Source organism: Natrix helvetica (genome assembly GCF_964273705.1).
Source record: "Natrix helvetica genome assembly, chromosome: 1".
In the NCBI taxonomy this organism is placed as follows: Eukaryota; Metazoa; Chordata; class Lepidosauria; order Squamata; family Natricidae; genus Natrix; species Natrix helvetica.
This window is the reverse complement of record NC_138548.1, coordinates 27,033,804-27,057,637: the sequence shown is the minus strand read 5'-3', so window position 1 is coordinate 27,057,637 and position 23,834 is coordinate 27,033,804. Positions and strand designations below refer to the sequence as shown.

Here is a 23,834-nt window from a genome sequence, read left to right as displayed (position 1 = left end):
TGCATGCTCAGATACAGGTTACAACTACCCTGAAAATATTCAGAATGAAAGGAGAGGAAAGGTGGTACTATATAGTTCTCTGTGGTACTTTTGGGTGGATATCTCAATTCATTATTCGCCATTTTCACTTCGCCATATAGTACGCCTTCTTTAAATTGCAATGCCCCAAAGAGTTTGCATCGGAATGCAGAAGGGCTTAAATTTTAAGTCAGAGGTCTTTTAAAATGTGACAGTCAGGTCACAGTATTGATAAATATAAAAACACTTGATTCAACCATAATCACGTATTTGTAGCTAATTTGCAGGCTTTAGGAGAAGAGCTGGGTGGAAATTTTGTCTTCTACGATTTCTGTCACCCACCCCAAATTTCACTATATGGCATAAAAAATAAACCCTTGAAAATCCCTTATTCATTTTCTGAGAACAGTAGAATATCAAAAAAAAAAACTACTTTTCCTGCAGGCGGAAGCCTCCAAACCCCTCTTCGGTGCCCCTAGAATTCTTTTCATTCATGATAGAAACGATTGGCAGCATGATTACTTCCCATTGAGAAACAGGAGACTCGCGAAAACTACAGCATAAGCCATAAAATAGGAATAATGTGTGAAAAATGGAGGAAGGTCCGAAGGAAAAGGAAAAGCCTGGTCCTTCCCTCTTTGTATCATTGCCTTGTATCTCTTGGCCCCAGCAGACTATCAAGGAGGGAAAATGTAGCTTTGCAGAGCAATAGCTGCCACTTCTGGGGCCCATGACTAGAATTCAGTTAATCTCCCGATTGACATGAAAATCTTCCTGGGTGATGGGATGCAGATTCCCAGTGGTGCTTTATCCCCTGGAATACTGGTGGATGTTTCACCCTAGCTCTCCAGTCCTGGGACAGAGGGAAAGGTATCATTGTCCTCTGCCCATTCCTCGATTCAGATTATTTTTTCATCATGTGGGGCTTACTCCTATTTACAATTCTGCTGTTTAGGCAATGGGGACACTGTGACGAAGCATCCTGAGGAAAACGCGGAGGGATTGGCACATATACCGCAGCTGCCACGGAAAAAGGAGAAGCGGGAATTCCTGGTGGGCATTTATATCTTCTACTCTGCGGTGTGGACACTTAATTGCTGTTTGATACCGTGAAAAAGCACTCTTGATCACTGGTTCAATCTGTGCTTTTCCTGCTCATCAGTGCTTACAGGGGGACAGGCAAGCAAAAGGAGACAGTTTGGCTTGGTTAAGGCATCAGGCTAGAAATTGGGAAACTGTGAGTTCTAGGCCCAAGTTAAAGCATGAAAGTCGACTGGGTGACTTTAGGCCAGTCCCTCTCTCTTAGCCCGATTCTCCACCTAGGGTGGTTGTTGTGAGGAAAATAGGAGGAGGTAGGAGTACTAAATATGTTCACCAAGTGACTTATATATAAAAATAATAAAAGGTGAGGAGATAAATATCTAAAGGGGGGGGGGCACACTCAGATGGGGGAAGAGGTGGCTGAAATGCAAGCAAGGGAAGAATTATTTTTTCCATCCTTGAAAACTCTCTGTTTGCTGTGGCACTCTCCCTTCTGTGCATGTACACACACACACACACACACACACACACACACACACACCTGTTCCAGAATAGTACAAGATTTGAGAAACCTTTCCCAGCCTGAAATTGTTTGTGTTAAGATTATTGGCTGTGCTGATGGGAATTCTGAGAATTGTCATTCTAACTCAGCTGCAAAGTTCTGGGTTGAGAAGATGGTCCAAGTCAACGAGTGAGCCTCTTCTTTCCCAGGTATTTAGCACTAGCTACAAATCTGAAGGCCTGGAAAGGAAGCAGTGGAACTCCTCCTCCTCCACTAATGCATCCCACTCATTCCAGGCTTTAATAGTAACTCTTACCTTTCCTCAACCTATCTTTTCTCCAAACACTGAAGGCAGCTTATATAGGGCTCGCCTTCATTTTATCCCCACAGCGACAGCTCTGTAAAGTAAGTGGGGCTGAGATTGGCTGACACAAAGCCACCCACTGAGGCTTTGGCATTAAGGGCGACTTGAACCCTCCTCTGCTTACATAGCACCTTCGTCTCTCTTTCTCCAATTGTTGCAACTCAACATTCCAAAAATCCTGGAAGCCATTTTTTAAAAAAAAAAATCCATTTACTAACAAATATTTTACTTTAGTGAAAATGTTTTAAATAAATGCTTAAAAGAATATTCCATTTAGCATGCTCTAGCAAGCAGCAGTTCACTAAGGCTCAAATTAAACACTTCAAAAACATGCACAGATGATACTTTTCCGGAGGATAAAAGCAATTTGCCTAGCACGAGAATCTCTCTGTAAGGAGGAATTCTGCCAAGAAAACACTTTCATTGTTGACATACCAAACATAAAAGCACCTTAAGAGTGCCTATCTTGGCAGAATATCCTAATACACATGCAAATTTAACTATTAAGCAATCTCATAAATAAAAGGACAGAACACTCTGATTCATTCTTGACAGTATTTTTTTCCGCCTATTAAGGCATGTTAGAAATATTTCAGATTGAATTCAAATTTGGCCTTTTGCTATTATTCTTGACAGAAGCCAGCAATCAATGGACTTCCACCAACGCCAAAAGTGCTGGTAAGTTCTTTCAGTTAAATTGAAGGTGTGTTGATATTGTTCTGCTGTTAAATTTTTAACTTCGTTTTATGTACACCCTTCCCCACCCAGTACAAATTGTTTTCTTCCCCTCCTTTGGCTCCTAGCCTCCATCCTTCTCTTTAACGTGTATGGAATCTTTCAAAAAGGGGTATGCCCTCACTTGTGCTCCAGTGATGGGATTCAAAAAATTTTACTACCGGTTCTGTGGGCGTGGTTTGGTGGGCGTGGCAGGGGAAGGATACTGTAAAATCTCCATTCCCTCCGGATCAGCTGGGGCTCGGGAGGCAGAGAATCGATGGTGGGGGCCAGTCAGAGGTGGTATTTACCGGTTCTCCGAACTACTCAAAGTTTCTGCTACCGGTTCTTCATAACTGGTCAGAACCTGCTGATTACCACCTCTGCTCTGCTCATTTTTGTGATTGGGAATCATGCATAAGAGTGAAGGTTGTGAGACTTTGGCCCAGGGGTGAAATCTAGCAGGTTCTGGCAGGTTCTGGAGAACTGGTAATGGAAATTTTGAGTAGTTCAGAGAACTGGCAAATGCCACCTCTGGCTGGCCCCAGAGTGGGGTGGGAATGGAGATTTTGCAGTATCCTTCCGCTGAAGTGGGGTGGGAATGGAGTTTTTGCAGTATCCTTTCCCTGCCATGCCCACCAAGGCACACCCACCAAGCCACACCCACAGAACCAGTAGTAAAAAAAAAATGAATTTCACCCCTGCTTTGGCCTCACTGTGAGATCTTACTGGTTAATGGAACCGATCCATTCCTTAAACTAGAACTAATATAGATAAAGCTTTCGTGTCTTTTATGGGGCCACTGAAACAAGTATTTAAAAATAGCAGCTAACTAACCCTCATCATTGTTCCGTGCCTTTCCAAATTGCAGAGGATTTTTTTTGGGGGGGGGTGTTAGATAGAAACAGACATCCTCCCATTACAAAGGAATTGTTAGATATAAAATGATCTTGAAGTTCCACACAGTAGTTCAGGATTCATTCCATTTTTTTTATTTCTCTCACTTCAAAGATTCACTGGCCATTGTTTATACCAGTTGAAGGTAGTAATAATGGTCAGAACAACAGAATAACAGAGTTGGAAGGGACCTTGGAGGTCTTCTAGTCCAACCGCCTGCTCAGGCAGGAAAACCTATACCAATCTAGACAAATGGAAGGAATAGGAACTTCTCATGTTGTTAAATTGGGATGCATTTTGTTTACTAATTCTATTCTAGATGGGAGCGTGCTTTTCAAAAGTATTTGATGGCTGCCCTTTGAAGATCAATTGTGCCACATCATGGATACACCCGGACACCAAAGGTAAAAAGTTGATTTATATGTGCAATTTTGAGATCCTTTGTTACTTTCATTTTTTTCCCAACTTGTGAGGCTAAGTCAGTTTGTCTTTTCACTGTATTACAGATCAGTATATTATCTTTGGGACTGAAGAGGGCATTTACACGCTGAATCTCAATGAGCTGCATGAAGCAACCATGGAGCAGGTAAGTGAGATGGAGGGAGAGACTCGGGTAAAAAGTGATGCTTGTTTCTCAGGTGGGAAATTAAGAATGTCATGGATGTGGGCAAGAAGGCTGGGTGGTATTTTGTATCACTTCTCTGTGGTAGTTTGGGATTTGTTTTGGATTGAAGAAATTTTTTTTCCTATCCTCTAGACCACGGGTGTCAAAGTCAATTTCATTGAGGGCTGCATCAGGATTGTATTTGACCTTGGGGGGTGGGGGGTGGCCAAGGTGGACATGGCCAGCTTGACATCACTTGTGTCGATGGCGCCTGTGGTAGCCCTAGCGCTCTGCCAGTGAAAACAGGCTCCCAAGCTCCATTTTTGGCTATGATGACCTCCTGCAACCTTCTGCTAGCAAAAACAGAGCTTGGGAGGGCTGTACGTTCCATTTCCGCTGGCAGAGGCACCACGGGTTGGTCCTTTGTGTTTCCAGGCTGCCCCCACATACCAGATCTAAGCATCCTGTGGGACGGATCCTGCCCCTGGGCCTTGAGCTTGACATCCTTGCTCTAGACTGTTGTTTATTCAGCAAAGGGTCAGGGATACTTTTTCAGCTTTGCAGTCATCTGAATCAAAAAGTGTGACATAAGCAAAGATAATTCAGAAATTGCCATTGTTTCTAGCATGTCTACGAAGGGAGAACCCCAAAGGTCAGGAGAGCACATGATGGAAGCTCCGCCCCATATTTATATGTGTCTCATACACACACCCAACACATAGAATTCAGCTGGCTTGTCCCAGGTGACTGGTGGACCCTGTAGGGGCTTGGAATTTTTCCAGAGGATCCGCCAGGCACTTTGGCAGAGGCCTTGGCTGCATAGGCATGTGGCCTGGCTCAGATTGCTCCTATGTGGCTCTGGTCCCAGGCCCAGGGTTGATGTTTATTTGTTCAGTGGCCCCTGTTTTGTTTTGCTGTTTTGGTATTACTTATTTTAGTCTGGGCTGCTTGTGATTCAATATTTTTAGCTGTTTCTATGTTTTCCCTGGTTTTGTATGCCACCCTGAGTCTACTGGAGTAAGGTAGCCAATGAATTTAAACAAACAATAACAACAATAATAATAAAAAAGATATGGGGCTTTGTTTGGACAAGCAGACATTTTGACTTATTTCACCCCTCCTTGTGGCTGCTGCTGAATTAGATCAAAGATGTTAGTTGTGACCAAAGGAAAAATATATGAAATGCATAGGCAGTAATTATACAATGTCATACTGCATTTGATGGAATTTGATATTTAGTTCTAATTAAATTAAACAAAAAGTTACATATTTTTTTTGGATCCCTCCACTTTTTAGAATGTGGCCTCACTTAAGATCCATAATATTCTAGACCTGAAAAAGATTTGCATATGATTGAACTAAATCTGTTTTCCTAAGGAAAATGCATCATCTCTTCTCTAAGTGGTATCACTCAGTGTAGCCTGCAGTGTGATTGGAAAGTACTCTTGATTGCTTTACCAATTGTTCCTAATATTTTTAATCTACCACAATTTTCCTTTATTCCTGCTTTTTCAGACTCTGATTTGGGGGCTCCTGGTATTCAATTTTGCAATATGAATTATGAGTTATCTTAAAACTTCTGGAGGGAGGTAGATAGAGATAAACATATAGATGAAAAGTATTGAAATGTGAGTGGCATGGAATTTTGAAAAGCTTGATAATGGTATTGACAGAGCAAATATTTGATAAATGCTTTTATTTATCTAGCAATAAATGTCATTGAATATAAAGGGATTACCTCCAAATAATACTGCTCCAAATTATCCACTTAGTGGTATTGATATTAGATCAGGTTGAAGAGAGTTGAAGGTCTCCTTGTGTGTTTGCATTCTGGGTAACCTTAAAGGATAATTTTGTTTGCCTAAGAATTGTATTTCCTGGAATTCAAAGAACTCTAGAATCAAATTGCCTTTTCCCCCAATTTCACCATTGAAGCTTTTTCTACTCCTTTTTCTTAGTTGTTCCCACGGCGGTGCACATGGCTGTATGTTATCAACAACACTTTAATGTCACTCTCAGGTATGTATATTGCTGAAGAAATGTCTCAAAAAGTTCAAAAGATGGGGTGGAAAATTTCAGTGTACTGAATTAAACTTTTGGTAAATCTATGAAAATCATCTCTCTTTAATTTTTTTCCTTTCATTCTGCAATTTGCTTGGACCTATGGATACTTGGGGGCTATCCTTTTAGAAGGTAATCTTTTCTGCTCTATAATTTTCCTTCTCCTTTTATTTGTTTGTTTATTTATTTTTGCAATATCAGTTTGATATGTAAGTCTGACACAGATCAAATATCATCTTGTGTTATAGGGAAAACATTCCAGCTCTACTCCCATAACCTAATAGCTTTGTTTGAACAAGCCAAAAAAACAGGAATAGCTGCTCATATTCAGACCCACCGATTTCCTGATAAAATACTACCAAGGTACGGTAATCTTGAGGTACAAGTTTTTGCTATTTTGCCCCAGGCATTTATCTGGCTTGCTTGCTATTGCTGACCGTGACAATATTTTCCATAAGCTGTTGCCTCTTGTGAAAGTTCATAGTAAATTGTTTTTGCTGCTTCTAGGTTTGCAGATACAGAAGGGTATCTGTAACGTTCTATAATATTATAATAGAGAGAGCCAGTTTGGTCTAGTGGTTAAGACATTAGGCTAGAAAGCAGGAGGCTGTGAGTTCAGGTTCTGCCTTAGCCACGAAAGCCATCTGGGTGTCTTTGGGCCAGTCACTCTCTCTCAGCTCAACCCACCTCATAGAGTTTGTGGGAAAATAGGAGGAGGAAGATGGGTTTGATATGTTCACTGCCTTGGGATGTATGTGAAAATAATAAAAGTGGGATACAAATAAATAATTGATTTCAGGAAAATGAAACATAAAGATGTTTTTATATTGATCTTTTATAAAGATAAATGTTATGGTGTGGGACCCAAAGACTCTATAATTCATGAAAAGCTGATGGATTGCTAAGATTTTATTTCAAGAATTTTCTCCTCCTTTTGAAAGCAAGGCAAGCAAGTCGAAGAGGCAGACTGTCATGATAGTAGCACCAATTGAACCCTTCCAAAGGTTGCCTCTTGCCCTCACTGGTTCCTTTCAGGCCTTCAGGGAGTTCTTTTTATTTGAATAACAAACCTTAACTGAGTTGCATTCTGTAACTCCTGTTTCATCAGCTAGATTCCCCTCCCCCTCCGCTCATGTGCTTGTAAAGTGGTTTATTCTGTTGCTTTAGCTTTCCCTTTTTAGAGATTTTATTGACATTTATTTGTGACAATTGTCCACAATTGTGGAAAGTTTAGGATTAATTTCAAAATAGAAGTTGCTCGTATAGGTCTCACTTACATTGGGGCATTTCTCTATAGAGCTTGACCTCTCTCTCTCTCTCTCTCTCTCTCTCTCTCTCTCTCTCTCTCTCTCTCTCTCTCTCTCTCTCTCTCTCACACACACACACACACACACACACACACACACACACACACACACCTTCACATATTCTTTTTTTCAGTTCATTCATTTTATCCTAAATCAGAATTGAGAGGCTTTCTGGTATCTTGGGATGGAGGCTAGGCAGAGCACTAGAAATTAAAGAATCTCTTTAAAATAACTTAATATATATTTTATTTTCATTCCCAACAATAACCACAATTGTCTAGTATGCATTATTGAACTTTTTTTTTTTATTCCTCAGCTTTTTTCTATTCTTCTCATTTTTTTCTTTTTATACTTTGTCGGTTATAGAATAGAAACTTTTTCTATCAAGTTACCTATATGATTCATTGCACTATGGCATGATATCTTCTTAAGTATATAAAGTATACAATACTTGATAAAATAAAATAATGTAATTGTTGGCAAAGTAAGTACAAAGGTCTCATACAAAAAAAATTAAGATTTTTCCAAGAGCTCAGGGCATCTTGTAGAAAGAGGCATGTTCCCCACAACAGCAATCATTTAAGGTAGGTTGGGCTGAGGGAAAGTCATTGGCCCAGAGTCAGAATCTGGACCAGCAACTTAACTGCTAGGCCACATTGGGTCTCTGTTGTCAAATTACTTTAAGAAAATAATTATACAGTTCTTTAAATAAAGTAAAGGACTCTACTGTGTTGATGCTGCAGAAGATAACAGAGTAGATGATATTCACAGATGATAAAGCATTGTTGAAAGTTAAATATTATGGCAAAGAGCGATTAAAACAGTTAAAGGGTATTACAGAATGTGATTAAAACTATTAATATCTTTGTTGGGTTACACAAAGGATATTGTTAAGGTAAAGGAAAAGGAAATTGGTTTTATGTTCTTGATGACTGCTAGAATTGAATTGCCACTAGGTGAAAGTCAGTAAGAAGAATATAATAGTGACCAATTGAATGGATACAAAACAGATGGAATTATTTATTATGACTGAAATTATACCCACTTAGAGAAATTTTCCCTGTGTATCTGGAACTTCAGAAAAAGACAAGTTGAGAAAGCAAAGAAGACTAAAGATATATTTGAGAAAGGAAAAAGAATGATATTCTGAAATGCCAAATGTGGGCAGTTTATTTCTTTAGAATTTAATATTTCTGGAAAATGTTAACTATTAAAACAGTATATATAGTTTTCCTGTACCATGATTTGCTGTTGTGTATTTTATACATATAGTGTTGAATTTCTAGTAGTCATTAGAGTTCAGGAAAAATTGTTCCTAAAATTTCTGGGGGCAATGTTAAACTGAAAACAACTCTGCAAAAGTGGAACAAATAGCTGGGACAAAGACCAAGGAACTGATGAATAGATTGGTTCCTTGGAACCTCTCTGGATAAGGATAGGATGAAAGAGTACCCACATGTATTCCAGACAGTTGCTTCTGGCAAGGAGACTGCAGGGCAGTGGTTTTCCACACATTTGAGCACCAGGAGACAATGGGATCAGCCATCTTGCTTACAACCGTGACAGAGCCTCTTAAAGGATACTAAGTTCATAAAACTCACTTTCTAATCACCTTCAAAAACTACTCATTTGCTACTTCTGAGCTACTAGAGACCTTCCGAACAAGTTTAAAACATGGTTAAACTATGATGTGTTATTTTGACTGCCTTTATTGACTTTCTGATAATACTAAAACTGAAAATACTATTCTTTATGATATATTTATAGATAAGAGATAGGATATGAGATGAGCGGGATAAACGTTTGTAACTTTAAAGGGTGTGAAGAGTTACTAGATTTGTTTTTACTTGTGATGAAGTTTGGAAGTCAATCCTTTATGTATACATACGTTTTTTATTTTTACTTTTCTCTCTTTTTTTCTTTTTCCTTGCACTTTTTACTCATCTCTATTCTCTTCTTTGTATAATTTAGTTTGCATAAGATTTTATTACTATAAGCAAAGTATTATATATTAAAATTGAAGCTCCTTTTCTGTTAATAGAAGAAAGGAGTGTACATAGGAAGAAAATCCTACAGAAAAAAGACTGTTCTTTAGAATTTAGAATAGACTTTCTATTTTAAGAAAGTCCACTAAAATGCTACAAAAAAAAACAAAAGCTGTTATTAGGACATAACGGTGTCCTTCTCCATATTTTTTCTATTTTGTAAATATATGCAGTTGCCATCAAGAACAGTTAGTCCATTCCTGTCAGTGTTTTAATATTCTGTGGGTTTAAATCAAAAGCTTAAAGAAAAATCTGTTGAAAATTATTTTTTCATGAGGCCTCTGACCTGTTCTTAACAGTTGGCTCTGTTTTTTTCCCCCCAGAAAATTTGCCTTAACAACAAAGATCCCAGATACAAAAGGATGCCACAAATGTTGCATAGGTGAGTCTTCACCTTGAGTTGATATCCTCAGTTCAGTTTACAAGGAATCTTCCAGCTCTACCACCCTACAACTTACAATGCCCTTCTGAGAGTGATAGCTTTCACATATGTTGGACTATAATTGTCTTAATTCCATCCTGTGTGACTGCTCTGACCAGAAATATTAGAATCAACAGGTTGAGATTCCATGCAAGTATAAATTGCTCAGGCTTAATCTCTCAGATTAACGCATAGTAGAGGGAAGTTTCTCAGGCTATATATAACTAGACGTTCATATATTTCAGATTTAGTATTACTTCTTAAAAACACAGTTGTTGCTTTTCCATTGCAGTCCAACATATACATAAAGTTTTGATTTCCATGATTTAATGCACCAGTTGTGGTGACAATGGGAATTATAATTCTGACACAATTCAGAATGCCAGTTTGTAGCCAGCTGTTCTGATTTTTCTTAATAATAATAATAATTTGTCAGTGCATAACTTATGTACAATGAGATTGGTTGAGCTCCCTCAGTGCACACACACACACCCCAACACAATACAACTCACAGTGAAGACAGAAAATCCCTAACCCAATAAATCATATTAACAAACACCCAGTCCTATTGCACCAGTGTGGACATGTTACACATTACGCTGCAAGACCATCGTACTACGCAGTTATGATGTTATTTCGCATTCAGGAGTCTGACAGCCCACGGATAGAAACTGTTCTTTAGCCTGTTTGTGTGGGTGGCTGTACTTCTATATCTCCTTCCCGATGGTAGGAGGGTAAAGAAGTGCCGGCCAAGGTGTGAGTCGTCCCTGAGGATTTTCCTCACTCTTCCTCACTTCCCCTCTTGTCCTGCAGGCAGACCAGCAATAAAACATCACAATGTCTTTCCTGTTTTCCCAGAAAAATATGAATGCTGAACAATTCTTCAGCATGAGGTGGCCGAATCATATTTACTTTCAGTGTACCAATGAAGGAGAATATTTGTAGTTCATGGTTGAAATGAGGAGTCCTTGGTGCTCTCTAAGCTTGGTTGGTTACCCTAACTAGGTAACAGCATGAATGCTAGTGCAGACTAGCACTGATGATGTTACCTAGTTTGGGTAATGAAATGTCTGCAAGAAAACAACCAAGCTCAGGGAGCACCCCTACTTTTAGTATATATTTCACCATCGGTGTACGTGGCATTAACAAGATTGAATGAAAAAGGGGTCAGCCAAGTCAGCTGTATATGCTTAGGTTTATTTTTCAGTGAGGCAAGAAGGAGACATTTCCCGCATGTCTGAACTACAGTACCCATCCCAATCCTTCACAATTGGCTATGTTGAGCGTGGTGGTTCTGAAAACTTTGAAGTGCATAGGGACTGCAGTAGATGTTGACCGGGGGATCTTGATTGAATCAATAATGTTAACCAAAAGTATATCTCTGTGGAAATGCAACACCACATGACTCTTCTAGGATGGTGCTGCAAGCCTAGGAGAATAGTGATAAATGATTCGTTTGTGATAAATCGTAACATGAATTCAAGCAGAGGGCAAATTATAATAATCTATTATGATTACTTCACAATTCTTTTCTTTTTCCTTCATTAGTAAGAAACCCATATACAGGCCATAAATATCTCTGTGGAGCTTTGCAGTTGGGAATTGTTTTGCTTCAATGGTATGAACCAATGCAGAAATTCATGTTAATAAAGGTAAGCTTGCCCCCCACCTCTCTCTTGTATTTTGGCAACCTTTTAAAAGGAATCTGCCAAAAGTAGAGTGGCACTGTTAGAATTTTGAAGTAATTTGAGATTTCAAATGAGTTTGGATCTAAGGCAGTATTTGAGCTCAGTTTAAACTGTTGGTCTATGTTTAAATTTGAAAAACATCAAGGATAAATTGGCAATTTGTTTTTGGGGGATCAAAACGGAACAGGAGAAGGGCTTATCAAATAAAAATCTTTGGGAAGCTGGTCCATAAAAGTTCATTCGAGAACATGTTCAGGGAAATGTTTTAAAAGTGCATGGAGTTTGTATGCTTCTATATATTTGTTGTAATATTGTATATGGATTTAAATTTAATACTGTATGTAGGTTACTTTTTAGATATAAGTCAAGTAATGCTGGAATGAATAGATAACATTCTAAGTATGCATATCTTAAAATATACAAGTTATTCTTGATTTTTTAAAAATATCTTCATCCTCCAGCACTTTGATTTCCCTCTGCCAACACCACTGAAAGTATTTGAAATGCTGGTGATCCCTGAACAGGAATACCCCATGGTATGTGTTGCAATCAGCAAAGGGGCTGAACCAAATCAGGTTGTACAGTTTGAGACAATCAACTTGAACTCCGCTTCTTCGTGGTTTACAGAAATTGGTACAGGTGAGTCTCTGACCATGTTTAATTTAATTTTGTGTACTGCCTGTATTCAGTATTTGCAAAATATTCTGTTTTCGGATGTGGAATGTTTTCGGAAACATTTTATATTTGTTTTGGAGCCAGACTACCGCAAAACACTTCCTGTCCCAGAAGATTTTTCACCTAGAAAACTGCTGAACAGCTCTCAGAATGGCTAGGTCAGCATTCTGCAGAAGAAAACTAGAACATTCTAGAATGCTTCAAAACTTTGCATTTTCTGAGAGATACAGTGCAACATTTTGTGCATACCTAGTTTACCCGGCTTTCTTTTTGCTAAAATCCAATTTGTCTAAGGCAAAAATGGAATAAAGATAGGATAAAACCTGAAAACAGTACAACCCACAATTCAATAAACAATAATCCTATATTGGTAATCAATCAGCAGGAGGACTGTACATTTAGAAGAGCAGATACATGGGAGCCGTGGTGGTGAAGTGGTTAGAATGCAGTGCTGCAGGCTACCTCTGCCAACTGCCTGTAATTTGGCAGTTTGGGTTTTACCAGCTCAAGCTTGACCCAAACTTCCATCCTTCCGAGGTCGGTAAAACAAGGACCCAGATTGTTGGGAGCCATATGCTGACTCTATAAACTGCTTAGAGAGGGCTGTAAAGCACTGAATCAGTATATATGTCTTAAGTGTTATTGCTATTTGTATATAGATTACAATACAATACAATACAATACAATAGTAGAGTTGGAAGGGACCTTGGAGGTCTTCTAGTCCAACAACTTTTAGACAATTTATAATTCCTTACCCCAGTCCTAAGCATCGGTAAGAAGACCGGGTGTGTGTGTGTCTGTGTGTGTGATTAAAATAGTGCTCTAAAAATAATCTGAGCTGAAGATTCCCTGAAATTGAATCTCTTTATTTTTTTCTTACTGCTTTTTTTTATTGCAAAGCAACTTTAATGGCTTCTAATGTAGTAAGCTGAATATACAACACAATACAACACAATAGTAGAGTTGGAAGGGACCTTGGAGGTCTTCTAGTCCAACCCCCTGCCTAGGCAGGAAACCCTATACCGTTTCAGACAAATGGCTATCCAACATCTTCTTAAAGTTAAATATGTATTAAGTTTTTGGTGCATTGAGGTTTTGTATACAGACTAATCGCTCATTTCCCCCAAAGGTTGTCAACAACTTGATGCCATCCACGTGACTCAGCTGGAAAGAGATACAGTTCTTGTGTGCTTGGACAGTAAGTGGATGGGATTCATACCCTGTCTAAAAGAAAATGGGAAATGGGGCATAATATATGACAGAAGGAATAAGTACCTCAAAGGAAGAGAAGATATTATTAAGAATGCATTCAGTTTTATCTGATGCAGAAAAATATCACAGTAGACATCAGACATGTGGCATTTTGGTGTTGTCATTGAAAAGGCCTTTCTTTTAGTGCTTTGTCTGATCCTAGAAATGGAGGCCTCCAGAGAAAATCTCTTTCCAATGCTTCTAATTGAAAACCGTCTTCAGATAGGGAAGGTTCACTCTCAAGAAAAACTGAAATCTTCCCTTCTCCACTGCTTCTAGCATTAGAAGCCATTCTGTGTAAATTAGACTAATAAAAGGATAGCTTCAAGCTCAAGGAAGTAGATAGAAACTTAGATAGATTAGATACTTACATAGATTTCTCACGAGGCTTCTGAATTTATTTATGTGGATTTATTTATGTTATAGCTTTTATAGAATATCCCAGTCTGTTCACTCTGGCCAAATTTTCAAATTGCTGAAATAGATTTGTGCAATTCTCTGCTTTTAGCCTCAGTACCCCTCCTTCCAGCCTCAGAAATTTGAGGCAGTGTTTGTGACATCTTGGAATGACAGCACAAACCACTAAGCTTTTTGACAGTCTCTATTGTCTCTATCGTACTACATTGGGTACACAATGTACCTTTCATCATTTGATGTCCTGCAGACTGGATACTAACTAGGCCCAGTGCCCACATTTGCTATTCAATGTAAAAAAGTCATAGACATGTGTAAAGCCAAATGTATTGCTTGACACTTTTGTTGTGAATATTTCTTCAGCAAAAGCCCCCAAGTGGTGAGAAACAGGAGTGACTCCTAAATCATTGTTACAGCAAAAGTTTACATTTCCCAAGATTTGATCAATCTTTTCTGACCCCCAACAGAAATTAATACAGTATTGTAGCTGTTATAATTTTTAAAGAATAGAAAGCAAGTACAGAAAGGAGAACAAAGAGATTGTGATACAGTGAACTGCACCTGTTCTGAAATTATTAATCTGAAGATGTCTTAATCACCAATGTCTCCATCATTCTTAGTTGTGTCTTTAGCATCATTATGTCAAAATTAAACAGAGCTATACAACCCACTACCTACCAAGAAGCTTCCAAAGTTTTTTTTAATATGGCACATGGCAATTAATTTTATTATCTCTGTTTCATCTGTGCAATTTACTTTTAATTACAAAATCAGATTTATGTTTTTTCCTGGCCTTGCTTCAGCCTCTAGCTTACTTGAATTCCTATGCTGGCCCTCATGCGCCCATGGTGACCCTTGGTTCAAGAAAGATTAAACATTTTCATAAGTGAATGAAAAATTACTGGTGAGGAAAGAGAGAAGATAGATAAGTGTATTGATCTGGGGATAGATGAGCTTCTCTCTATGGAAAACATTGGAGGGGAAAATAACATTTGAATTTAGTTGGAAAAAGTCTAAAGAGTTTCTATAAATAATCTCCATTGAATTCAACAGTCTTAAAACGGTGGATTTAAATATTTTTTTAATATCAGCAAAATTCAAACCATGTCTCTTGAAAAATCTGTCCAGTTGATTTGACCTTAAACTGAGTGAGGCTGACTGAACCCTAGTACAGAAAGTAAAATAAAATTCTAGGTTCTTCTCCTTTGCTTTTGAAGGCAGGCTTTGAGCCTATATGGCACTGAGATTCTTTTATTACTATTATATTGCTTGCTTTTTTTCAATCAAGGATTTGTGAAGATCGTGAATTTGCATGGTAAGCTGAAATCAAGCAAGAAGTTGGCATCAGAACTAAGTTTTGATTTCTGCATTGAATCTGTAGGTGAGCAAATGCTTTTCCTGTCATCTATTGTGTCTGACGTGACTATATCATATGCGAGTGGGTTGCCCTGAAAACATTTTTAAAGGCTAAAATATCACAAGATTTCCAATTGTTATGCAAACTTTGTCAGATTTCAGCATTCCTAATTGAAATCTCATAAGATCTCAGTCCAGAATTCTAAAATTATGTAAGATTTAGCAAGCATTTCCCTAAATTTTTAAATAATGAAAGTTATTTAATGCGGGGCAGTCTGTAGATGTTATTTAGAGGTTTTGCAGATAGAATGTCAGTTGGGACAACTTTACTGATAGATGATAAACAGTTATAAGATTCAAACAAGCAAAGAAAGCATTAAGGAAGCCCTCTATATCCTCAAACACTTGGGCCTTTTAACCAAGGGTCAGTCTTTAATGCTGCAATTTTTACAGTGGGAATATTCCCTCTGACTAACCTTTAAGATCCCTCTGATATTTCAAGGTGTGGAATTTGGAATCATAAATTCTCATTTGGAATCATAAATTCTCATTGATTGAAGGCAGATATATGATAATATATACACATCACTTCCTGTGCTCCATTTTTTACTGTCCTTGAGAATTGTCCTTTAGCAGGGACAAATGAAAAATGAGTCTCAACAGGGAAAATGGGGTGTTTGTTCTATGTTGATTAATCATCAGCCAGTGGAAATTTAACACAGTTTGATCTTCCCGGCTTTGGAAGTGTTACCCAAGATTCACTCATTCCACAGATCTGTTTCCATAGGTCTACCTTTCATTTGGATCTCTCACATATGGTAGGGACACAATGCAGTCTGGCTAATGAAATGGTATCCCTTGGATTTGCTTCCCTTTGCTCAGAAAGCTCATCTCCAAACATTCCTAATCAGTCAGTCTTACATTGTGTTTCTTCTTGCAGTGTGCCTCCAGGACAGTGTGTTGGCCTTCTGGAAACATGGGATGCAAGGCAAAAGTTTTAAGTCTGATGAAGTAAGTTTGGGCAAGAGTGTTGTTGAACATTGTTTTGCTATCCTCCTTACCCTTCGGTTAGCAAAGGTGCCAGTCACAGAAAAAGGAACCCTGAACAACATAATCCCCCTTGTTGCTTCTAATCTGTACCTGAATAATTGTATTGGCTCAAAGACCGACCTTAGACAGAGTGTGTTCTGTTGTGATGCAAAACAAAAGAGAGAGAGAAAGAATAGTTTACTAGGTAGTGATAAGTAGGCATTGTTTCCTCTTGCTCATGGGAATACCCAACATTTCATGGACCTGATTTAATACAGCTTGCTTTGCACTTAATAGTCTGTTGAACTGACTAGGAATTCTCCATTCATACCATAGCTCAGCCATTTTGTTATTAACCAACTGGTACTCATTTGACAATTTCTCCCAATTTGTGGCATGGAAATGCTATTGATCTATCTTATAATATTTTTATTATATAGATATTTGGTATAATGCTATTAAAGTGTCAAATGTTTGTATTGTGTCCCAGACTGGTTGAACTTGGGGAGAACCTGTTATTGGATTAAAAACATAGGTATATTTCCTTGGATCAGTTTTGAATAAGACCATAGTAGGATGTCCTATTTCTTCTCAGGGGACCTAGATTTAATCCCTGTCAATTTCCATTTGAAAAAACATTAAACGAGAGGAGAGATCCTTCTCTGGCTGAAAATTGGTCTAGCTAAGTTAGCTAGAGGTCCATCTAGTTGAATGACAGTTTCCTAAATTGAATGGAAACTCTCAAAAGGTTGATCCTCTGCTGAACACAGTTGTGCCCCATATCCGCAACGCTATATATAAAAATCTCCCCTGCTGTATAAACAAATGTGACTTTTCTGAGCTGAGGAAGAATTGCATTACTAGGGTTTTTAATACATAATGTAAAAATGACTTGGTGCATATATTATTAAAAGTTGATGGTCCGTTTGAAACAATTATCACTTGCCATCTGAATTAGGTTTGTTCTTTTCCAAGTGGGCAAAGATGCTCTTCTGCCAGTTACTCACATTGTGTTCTTTTTTTTTTTTGGTATTGTGCAGGTTACCCAGGAGATCTCTGATGAAACAAGGGTGTTCCGTTTACTGGGCTCTGACAGGTGAGCTGAGAAGAGCAGCCTGCAGTCCTTTCTCCTTTAAAAAGAAAATGCTACATTTAGAGAAATAATCATTGTCTTCCTGTGTTCTTCTTAAGGGGGTTCTTTTTCCACTGCCTTCCCCCACTTTTATACCAATGTGTGGTCACCAAGCAATTGCAGGTCCAAGGCATGGAATTCAGGCCTGGGCCACAGAACCACCAGCGACCCAGACCTGCCACGCCCCTGAACCTGTTCCATTGCTGTCGCTGGGCTGCCGTCATTTTGGTTTTTAGTGACTGTGAGTGCGCAGTTCACTGTAAATTTTTCTGCAATGCGTGAAGAACAATTTACATTGAACAGCACAAGCGAAGCGAGCGGGTTGCGAACCAGTAATAAAACCGGCAGCAACCCACCCCTGCTTTGATTGATACGCAAACCTTTCACATAATCTCAGCCCTTGCAACTTTCAAGTAAAGCTCTGATAAACACAGCAAACTCTGCAGTTTCAAGGCCAACACCAAGATTCCAAGATGATGAAGCTAGAAGGGAGAGAAGATACACCCACTGTAGAAGTAGTTTGAAAACTAGAGGCTATCTTCCATAAAGCGCTCTTCAGATTGTATAATATTTTTTGCTATTCAATCTGATTATTTCTATTTAAGGTTTCCCCCCCCCCAAATTCACTTAATTTGGTGCCCCTGAATTCAAAGGTACACTATGCTACTATCATCATGTCAGAAATATCTTGAAACCTAAGGTAGTGTGATCACTTTCACAAGGTCTCCAGTATATTTACTTTTTCAATTAAGTTCTTCCTTGTTACTTAGGGTCCTGAAAGGTAAAGCGGTCACAAAGACTGAAAGGAAATTTGGGGACCTTGCAATTTTGGCTAAGATGGTTTTCCACAGTTAAAGCCTGATAGAAGAGAATATCTGCAGTTCAGAATTGAACTATAGGATCTTTGGTACTCTCTTGAGCTTGATTTTCTTGCAGATGTTTCATTACCGCAGCACTGATGATGTAACCTAGTTTGAAATACCTACAAGAAAACAACCAGGGTCAGAGAGAACCAAGGACCCTAAGGTTGAAGTCTCTCATTACTGTGCCTCTCTTACATGAAAGTTTTGTCATTTGGTCCAGGAAGGCATGATCCATATCTTCTCCTTGGCTTCTCTATAGCATAACCTCACAACAATATCTTTGCTTTCCCCCCCCTACCTTGTATTCTTACTCAGCACCCTCAATCCTGGTTCTCCATTAATACATGATTTTCCTTCACATATAATGTTGTTCTCCTCACCTTTGGTCTGTCCATTTCCATTTGAACCCTTCCAAATTTCATCCGAACAGATTTCACTGTCTGTTAAATTATACTTACCTTCCTGCAGTAAGGTTTTTAATTTTTCCTTTTTGTTTCCTGTACATTTTACATTTGCATAGAGATGCTCAAACCACATCCATTCACCCAAATAAATGTATAGATATGGAAAATATAGGATCTCCAAACACTATGTAGGAGTATGGTGTTCAAATTTTCTTGAGTATCAGACTTCTTGATACTCTCGGGGACTGTAATGTTGGCTTCTTGTTTAAAGAATCCTAGATTCTGAGAGGATCCTGTGGGCTTCAATTCCATCTACCCTGTTCTGAGAGTACTTGGAGGGTTATAATATTGAGAAAAGGCACAAGTTAAAAGTCTTGTAGTTTCAGGGGCTGCCACCCACATTTCTAAAGCAGAGGTGGGCAATTAATTTTCCCAAGGAGACACATGGAAAACTGGGACTGTTGTGGAGGTCTGAATCAATAGGGCTGTGAAGGCTCATAGGCACGCAAATATATATATGTATGTATGTATGTATGTATGTATGTATGTATGTATGTATGTATGTATGTACGTCTTTGGTTGTTCGGGTTTTCTCCCGCGTAGAATTGGAAGTATCTTCACGACGTTTCGATGAAGTCTCATTCATCATCTTCAGGCTGGTGCTTCCGGCTACGCGGGAGAAAACCCGAACAACCAAAGACGTACATACAAACACCCGCGAAAACCTCAGAAAAAAAGTGTGTGGTGTGTGTGTGTGTGTGTGTGTGTGTGTGGTATTTATACTGATAAATAAATCAAGGGAGACTAGTATAGATCTATTTCGAGCTAATTAGCTCTCATCAGCTAGCCATACCCTTACTGGGATTTGAACCTGGGCTGTATTATATCTTAGGCAGGAGTCTTAGCCACTAAGCCACAGGCTCGCCTCCTTATCAGTTGAGCCAGGAAAATAGGTATGTATTTGTGTTTATCAGTACAAATACAACACAAATATAAAAAGGCAACATTAAAAATAAAAATATGGTTTTCTGCCTGCATGGTCTTCTGTGATGAGCCGAAGGACAGAAAGAGGGAGTAGTGACCTTCCTCCCATATTTAGGCATACCAGGGGTTGTAACACACATACATACATACATACATACATACATACATACATACATACATACATACATACATATATTTAAAATGGCGGTTGCCTTCAAAATGAAAGCAATACAGTTGTTTGGTCTGCGTGGCTTAGGAGGAACCGACCTATTCTACCTCCAGTGGTCTTAGGAGGGACGCACTTATCACGTCTCTGACAGCCTGAGGAAGGCTACTTGCCTTCCAAAGAGGGAGAATGGGCCAGCCTGCTGGGTTCACCAAGGCAATTAACTTCCCCCTCATTGGTACTTCTGGTAGTAAAGCCCTATTTAATTTCCAGTTAACCTCTCACAAGCCATACAGGGACCACCAAAGGGCCGGATATGGCCTACGGGCTGTAAAATGCCCAGCTCTATCTTAAAGGAACGTTTCTGCATCATATCTGTACATCTACTGTGCATGCATGATTGTGTAAGGAAACCCTGGTGCCAAGATGCATGGAGAAGCAATTGGTGGGTTAGAAGTAGCCCAATAGGAAATGCTCAAGGAGCAGCATCCAGGATGTCTGCAGCAACTGCTGACTTACCCATTTTGTGCTTGCTCCATAGGGTGGTGGTGCTGGAAAGCAGGCCGACAGATAATCCAACAGCACACAGCAATCTCTACATTTTGGCAGGCCACGAGAACAGTTACTAAGCAACCGTGAATTGACTTGAACTGTGAGCCAGCAATATGTTGCCTAAGGAAGCCGCTCTTCATGGATCTCCTGTTCAAGACGTATTATGTGGCACCCTTTTCCCCCCTCTTCTTCCTCTGCCTTCACATTCTCCGATTGGTGTCTGAACGGACCCTGTTTTTAGGATCAAGAGCCAAGCGTCGCACGCGTCTTGCAGCTGGGAAGCAGCTGTTCTCTCCCTTGCCACTGTGTGGTTGGTTATGTTGTTGGCTTAATAAAAGCTGTGAGATCATCAGTCCCTTCTATTTGTTAGGCCTACAGAAGCATGAATGTTGGAAAATCTCAAAACACAGTCAAAATGATTTGGGACAGGATTTCTTCATGCTCAGGTTCATGGCTTGGGCTGCTGATTTCTTCATCTTATGACAATGCCTACTTTTGGATACTGGGAGCTGAAGTCAACAGCAAAATAAGGAAAGGGGGGATGCCTGTGGGGCAGGACCCAGTGGGAATGAATTTCTCCTCTGTGAGGCCTTTGTGGGTTTTCTCTCATATGCCACCAAAACATCCCCCCCGTCAGGGAAATCCTCAGCAGAGTTTCCCAGGAAGTTGTGTTTGTGTCTTTATTTTTTAACGCAGCCGTTCTCTATGGATTTGTAAAGAAACACTATTTAATCTTTTATTTATTAATCTGCTGCTAGGGTGGTGATGTGATGCATTTTAACTTCCAGCACACAAAGGTTGCAGCGCAGCTTTTGGTTGTGGGTGGGTGGGTGGTTTGTTTTTGGGGGTGTTTTTTTTTTTAACAATTGTAAAAAAACAACAGCAGCGTTCTTCTTGACCTTTTCTTAGATATAGGACATTGTTGAAGGGAGGTGTTTATACAGAGAGGATTTAAAAAAAAATTTAAAGCCTTTTTCGCTATATAAAAGCAGTTTTGTACAAGAATCTTTCATATGGGTTTGGCTTGTGGAATTGATCATTAAAGATCATTTGGTATCGATTGAAATTATGTATGAAACGCAAGGTAAGTTTTAGATAGGATCAATAAGAGTTTGGAAAATTGGCAAAAAGTATAAAATAGATATAGGGCGAGTTATGCAGTACCTGTGTGTATGTGTGTGTGATTGTGCGTTTGAGGAGGAAAGCCACATTCCATATGTCAGTTCTCATAAGCGTGTTGGAGGAACAGAGGTTTATCCGGATCTACAAGCATTCACGCTCCTGACTCAGCTGTCAAAATGTGACACAGGTTTGTCCTGCATTGGTCACCAATGGCTGAGAGAGACTGGGGTCCCTCTAGGTGTTGACTAGCCATTTGCGAGGGGTGCCCCCAAAGTGTGTCTTATTGGAAATATATAAGAGCTTTTCCCACAGCAACCCTCTTAATGTGCCCCAATGTCAAACTAGAGATTCAGAATGCCCTGGACTGGATAAACCTTTCTAAACATAATACCCCTGCATGTTTCAAGGAGTTTTTAAATGCTTTAATTTGTTCATGGACACTTATTTTATTTATACTATGCCAGAATGAAGTTGAATAAAATGCAGTGCCTAGGAAAAATGAAATATTTCTTTCAACTTGGGCACATTTGAGTGGTAGGTTTATTTCTTGGTGGTGTGGTATAAATATATATATAAGAAGCAGTATTGTCTAATAAACCTTGGGAAATCTTATTTTCTCTATTATCTTTTGTTCAAGGCTGTCATCCATGTTGTTTCCTTTTTTGTTTTCCCAATTAAACTATCCCCATTAAACTATGTCTGTTTTTATTAAAGGGACAAACATGCTTTTGTGCGTGTGAAAGAGTTTGAAGGACAGCTAATTTAATAAGTTGCCCATTTTTCCTCCTAAGAAAAAACTCCTTTTGTTTATATCACAAAACAGATTGAAATGCATTTTGTTTCCCAACTAGCAGAGCCCTCACAGTTTGAAATAGTATCCATCTTGTGGGTACAACGTATCTCGGCCCTACACATTTTCTATTTGAAGGGTAGCAGACAATTATACTTAATTTCACTCAGAAGCATCTCTGCTCTTATTAAGGGGTGCGTGTGTGTTCATGTCTTTCCACATAGATAAAATTCTCAATTTTGGATACAACATGCTCTGAATTCCCATTTCAGGAAGAGCCCGGGAGATCCAATCTGTAATAGGATGAGTTGCATGTATCGGCTTATATTTGAATCTCTGCTTTGTTGAGAATCTCAGGAATCTAATCTCAGGCCAAGCTCTTTCAATCTTTAATATTCTTTAGGTAAGTAAGCATAAAATCATACATGCTTTCTGAACCATTAGGAGGGAGAACAGGATTCAGATGGGTTGTTCAATAACTATCATATTGAAATTAATAATAATACAATAGTAGAGTTGGAAGGGACCTTGGAGGTCTTCTAGTCCAACCCCCTGCCTAGGCAGGAAACCCTATACCGTTTCAGACAAATGGCTATCCAACATCTTCTTAAAGACTTCCAGTGTTTGGCAAGAGAGATTTTGGCAAGAGAGATTTCTATTCTACTTTGTAACTAATTGTACACTCTGGAAAGTAAGTGTAATGGGTGAATGAAGGCATCATGGATGAGGGTATTCATTAGTGATTGCCATTAACAGCCATTATGTAGGACATACAGACAGAAGACTGGCAGAGTGCATCTTGAGCACCAACTAGTGGTTGGAAGACATCATTTCACAACATATGGACAGGCTTAACCATAGTTTCAATTGGGAAACTGACCATCTTAGACCAAGCCAAGTCCAAAAACGCTACAAAATTTCTACAAGCCTGGCACTCCAACATATTAGCCATCAATAGACACATAGACATAAACAATATCTACATATGATGCAAAAGAGACAATCTACAAACTAAAAAGGGAACAAAAACAACACTCCCCACCAGCAATTGGCACCCAGATGAGCATAGATTAACTCCAAGATTAATATCGGACCAACAATCAAGCAAATGAACTGCCAAACAAGCAGTAAACAGCCTAAAGAACTTCTAAGACCATCCCCTAAGACTAGAATATAAACTGAGTAAACCCCACTCCTTACTAGCACTGACTCTGTTACCTACTTTGGGTAATGAACCTGCAAGAAAACAACCACGCTCAGAGAGCACCAAGGACCCCTCATATAAATAGGGTTTGCAGCAAGAGTTAGGCAGGTTTATAAGCTGCCACTTTGAGAGGTAACAAGTGATCTCTGGAGAGAAAGTAGGTTGTAAAGGGAGGGAAAGTAAAAGGGGGAATCTACTTTCAATTAATATTTGGTTAAGGTACTCAACAG

At 39.1% G+C, this 23,834-nt stretch overlaps 1 protein-coding gene across 3 annotated transcripts in view; it reads left to right on the top strand.

Annotated features, from left to right (window-relative positions):
* MAP4K5 (mitogen-activated protein kinase kinase kinase kinase 5) overlaps positions 1 to 22,303 on the top strand; it is a 103,459-nt gene extending 81,156 nt beyond the window's left edge. For all 3 annotated transcript variants that reach the window (XM_081935069.1, XM_081935068.1, XM_081935070.1), the window contains exons 20-33: positions 974 to 1,071; positions 2,562 to 2,603; positions 3,856 to 3,940; positions 4,043 to 4,122; positions 6,099 to 6,159; positions 6,450 to 6,564; positions 9,877 to 9,935; positions 11,523 to 11,626; positions 12,124 to 12,301; positions 13,467 to 13,535; positions 15,291 to 15,383; positions 16,299 to 16,369; positions 17,428 to 17,483; positions 20,478 to 22,303. In XM_081935069.1, the coding sequence (XP_081791195.1) occupies positions 974 to 1,071; positions 2,562 to 2,603; positions 3,856 to 3,940; positions 4,043 to 4,122; positions 6,099 to 6,159; positions 6,450 to 6,564; positions 9,877 to 9,935; positions 11,523 to 11,626; positions 12,124 to 12,301; positions 13,467 to 13,535; positions 15,291 to 15,383; positions 16,299 to 16,369; positions 17,428 to 17,483; positions 20,478 to 20,565 (1,199 nt within the window). In that variant the 3' untranslated portion in view covers positions 20,566 to 22,303. The remainder of the gene's footprint in view (positions 1 to 973; positions 1,072 to 2,561; positions 2,604 to 3,855; positions 3,941 to 4,042; positions 4,123 to 6,098; positions 6,160 to 6,449; positions 6,565 to 9,876; positions 9,936 to 11,522; positions 11,627 to 12,123; positions 12,302 to 13,466; positions 13,536 to 15,290; positions 15,384 to 16,298; positions 16,370 to 17,427; positions 17,484 to 20,477) is intronic.
* Positions 22,304 to 23,834: the final 1,531 nt, after the last annotated feature.